General features: G+C 64.7%; 1 protein-coding gene across 1 annotated transcript; it reads left to right on the forward strand.

The window, feature by feature from the left end:
* Positions 1-1178: 1178 nt before the first annotated feature.
* On the forward strand, positions 1179-1326 carry NGA_2091500 (uncharacterized protein; the record flags this gene model as incomplete). Its single annotated transcript, XM_005855130.1, has 1 exon — positions 1179-1326. A coding segment is annotated over one exon (148 nt), but the record flags the coding sequence as incomplete, so codon positions are not given.
* Between the last annotated feature and the right edge of the window lie 101 nt (positions 1327-1427).

A 1427-nucleotide genomic window follows, 5' to 3' on the forward strand; every position in this document is an offset into this window, starting at 1 on the left:
CGGGCGACCGGCCCATGCCGGCGGGAGAAAGGAGGCCTTGGCGTTCCAAGGCCCGCGCTGCCTCGAGCCATTGGCGGGCCTGCGTGTCTTGGAAACACTGGGGGGGCTTGGACGACGGGGGGGAAAAGGCGGTGTCCCGTAGGAAAAAGGAGGTGGAGGGCGAGGGGTGGGCGAGGGCATGCACCTCCGCCGGGGTGATGCTGTCGAGGACGTCTGGCGAAGAGGACATGCCCTGTGCGTGACGCCGTCGAGTGAGCGTGAGAGAATTTACTGGGGGATTAGAGGGGTTTAATTGACGGGAGGGAGGGGCAAGGGCCTGGGGGCGTGGAACATGGAAGTAAGCGAGTGCCGGAGCGGCACGTGCGGCGCGCACTAGACGCAGGCAGCAGCCTGGACCCAGGCGGCCGGCGAGTTCCGTACACTACGTGAATCAACGGGTTCGAATATCCACGCGTCCTGTGCCGTGAGCGTCAGGTGTGGCTCGGAAGCTGTTTGACCGGGGGGGAGGCTGACTTTCCCACCCGCACATTCCCCCCACACCCTTTAACCTCCTCCCTTTTTTGCCCACCCTGCCGTCCAGGTACCAAACCCTGCAGGAGGCACCGGGATGATTCGGCGTGGGCCAGGGAGGGTATTGCGGAAATCCTTGGGTTTCAAAGCCCACGGGCATGTATTTGGGTTCAGGAGGCGACTTTTATCCCGGGCCTCGGCGGAAGCAAGGGGAGGAGAGGTCTTGGTGCGGGACTTCATCCGGGAGGCCCTGTACGGCCCCAAGGACGGCTACTTCACCACCAAGGGCGCCAACATCATCATTTCGCCTCCTCCCGCGGAGCGCATTCCTTTCCCGACGCTGAAAGGCTACTGGGACTACCAACTCGCCCTGGACAAGCTCTACAAGAGCCGGCCCCAGGCCTGGATGACGCCCGTCGAGGTCTTCGCCCCGCACTACTCGCGTGCCATCGCCCGCTACATCCTGGAGGCGCACATGAAGGAGGAGGAGGAAGAGGGGAGGGGGCAGGCCGGCGGTTTTGAAAGAGGAGAGGCGGGGAAGGAAAGGGCGGAGGCGGGACGGGGAGGGAAGGAGGGACCGAGGGAGGACGCGCGGGTACGAAGGAGCCACGAACGGCCTTCTCCTCGGGCAGAGCATGCGGATTCAGCGGAAAAGGCGAGAATTCTGTGCATCTACGAAATTGGCGGGGGCTACGGCACCAACGCCCTCTGTATCCTTGACTACCTGGAAGCGCAGGCCCCCGAGGTCTATCGCCGAACCCGTTACACGGTGGTGGAAATCTCCCGTTCCATGGCCGAAAAACAGCGAGAGCGCCTGAGGCCCCGGCACGGGCACGTGTGCCGGGTCGTGGAGCAGGACGCGGTGGAGTGGGCCACGGCGACGGGGGAGGACAGGGAGTGGGAAGGCGGGAGGGAGG

This window comes from Nannochloropsis gaditana (assembly GCF_000240725.1).
Source record: "Nannochloropsis gaditana CCMP526 unplaced genomic scaffold scaffold282, whole genome shotgun sequence".
NCBI classification, from domain to species: domain Eukaryota; class Eustigmatophyceae; order Eustigmatales; family Monodopsidaceae; genus Microchloropsis; species Microchloropsis gaditana.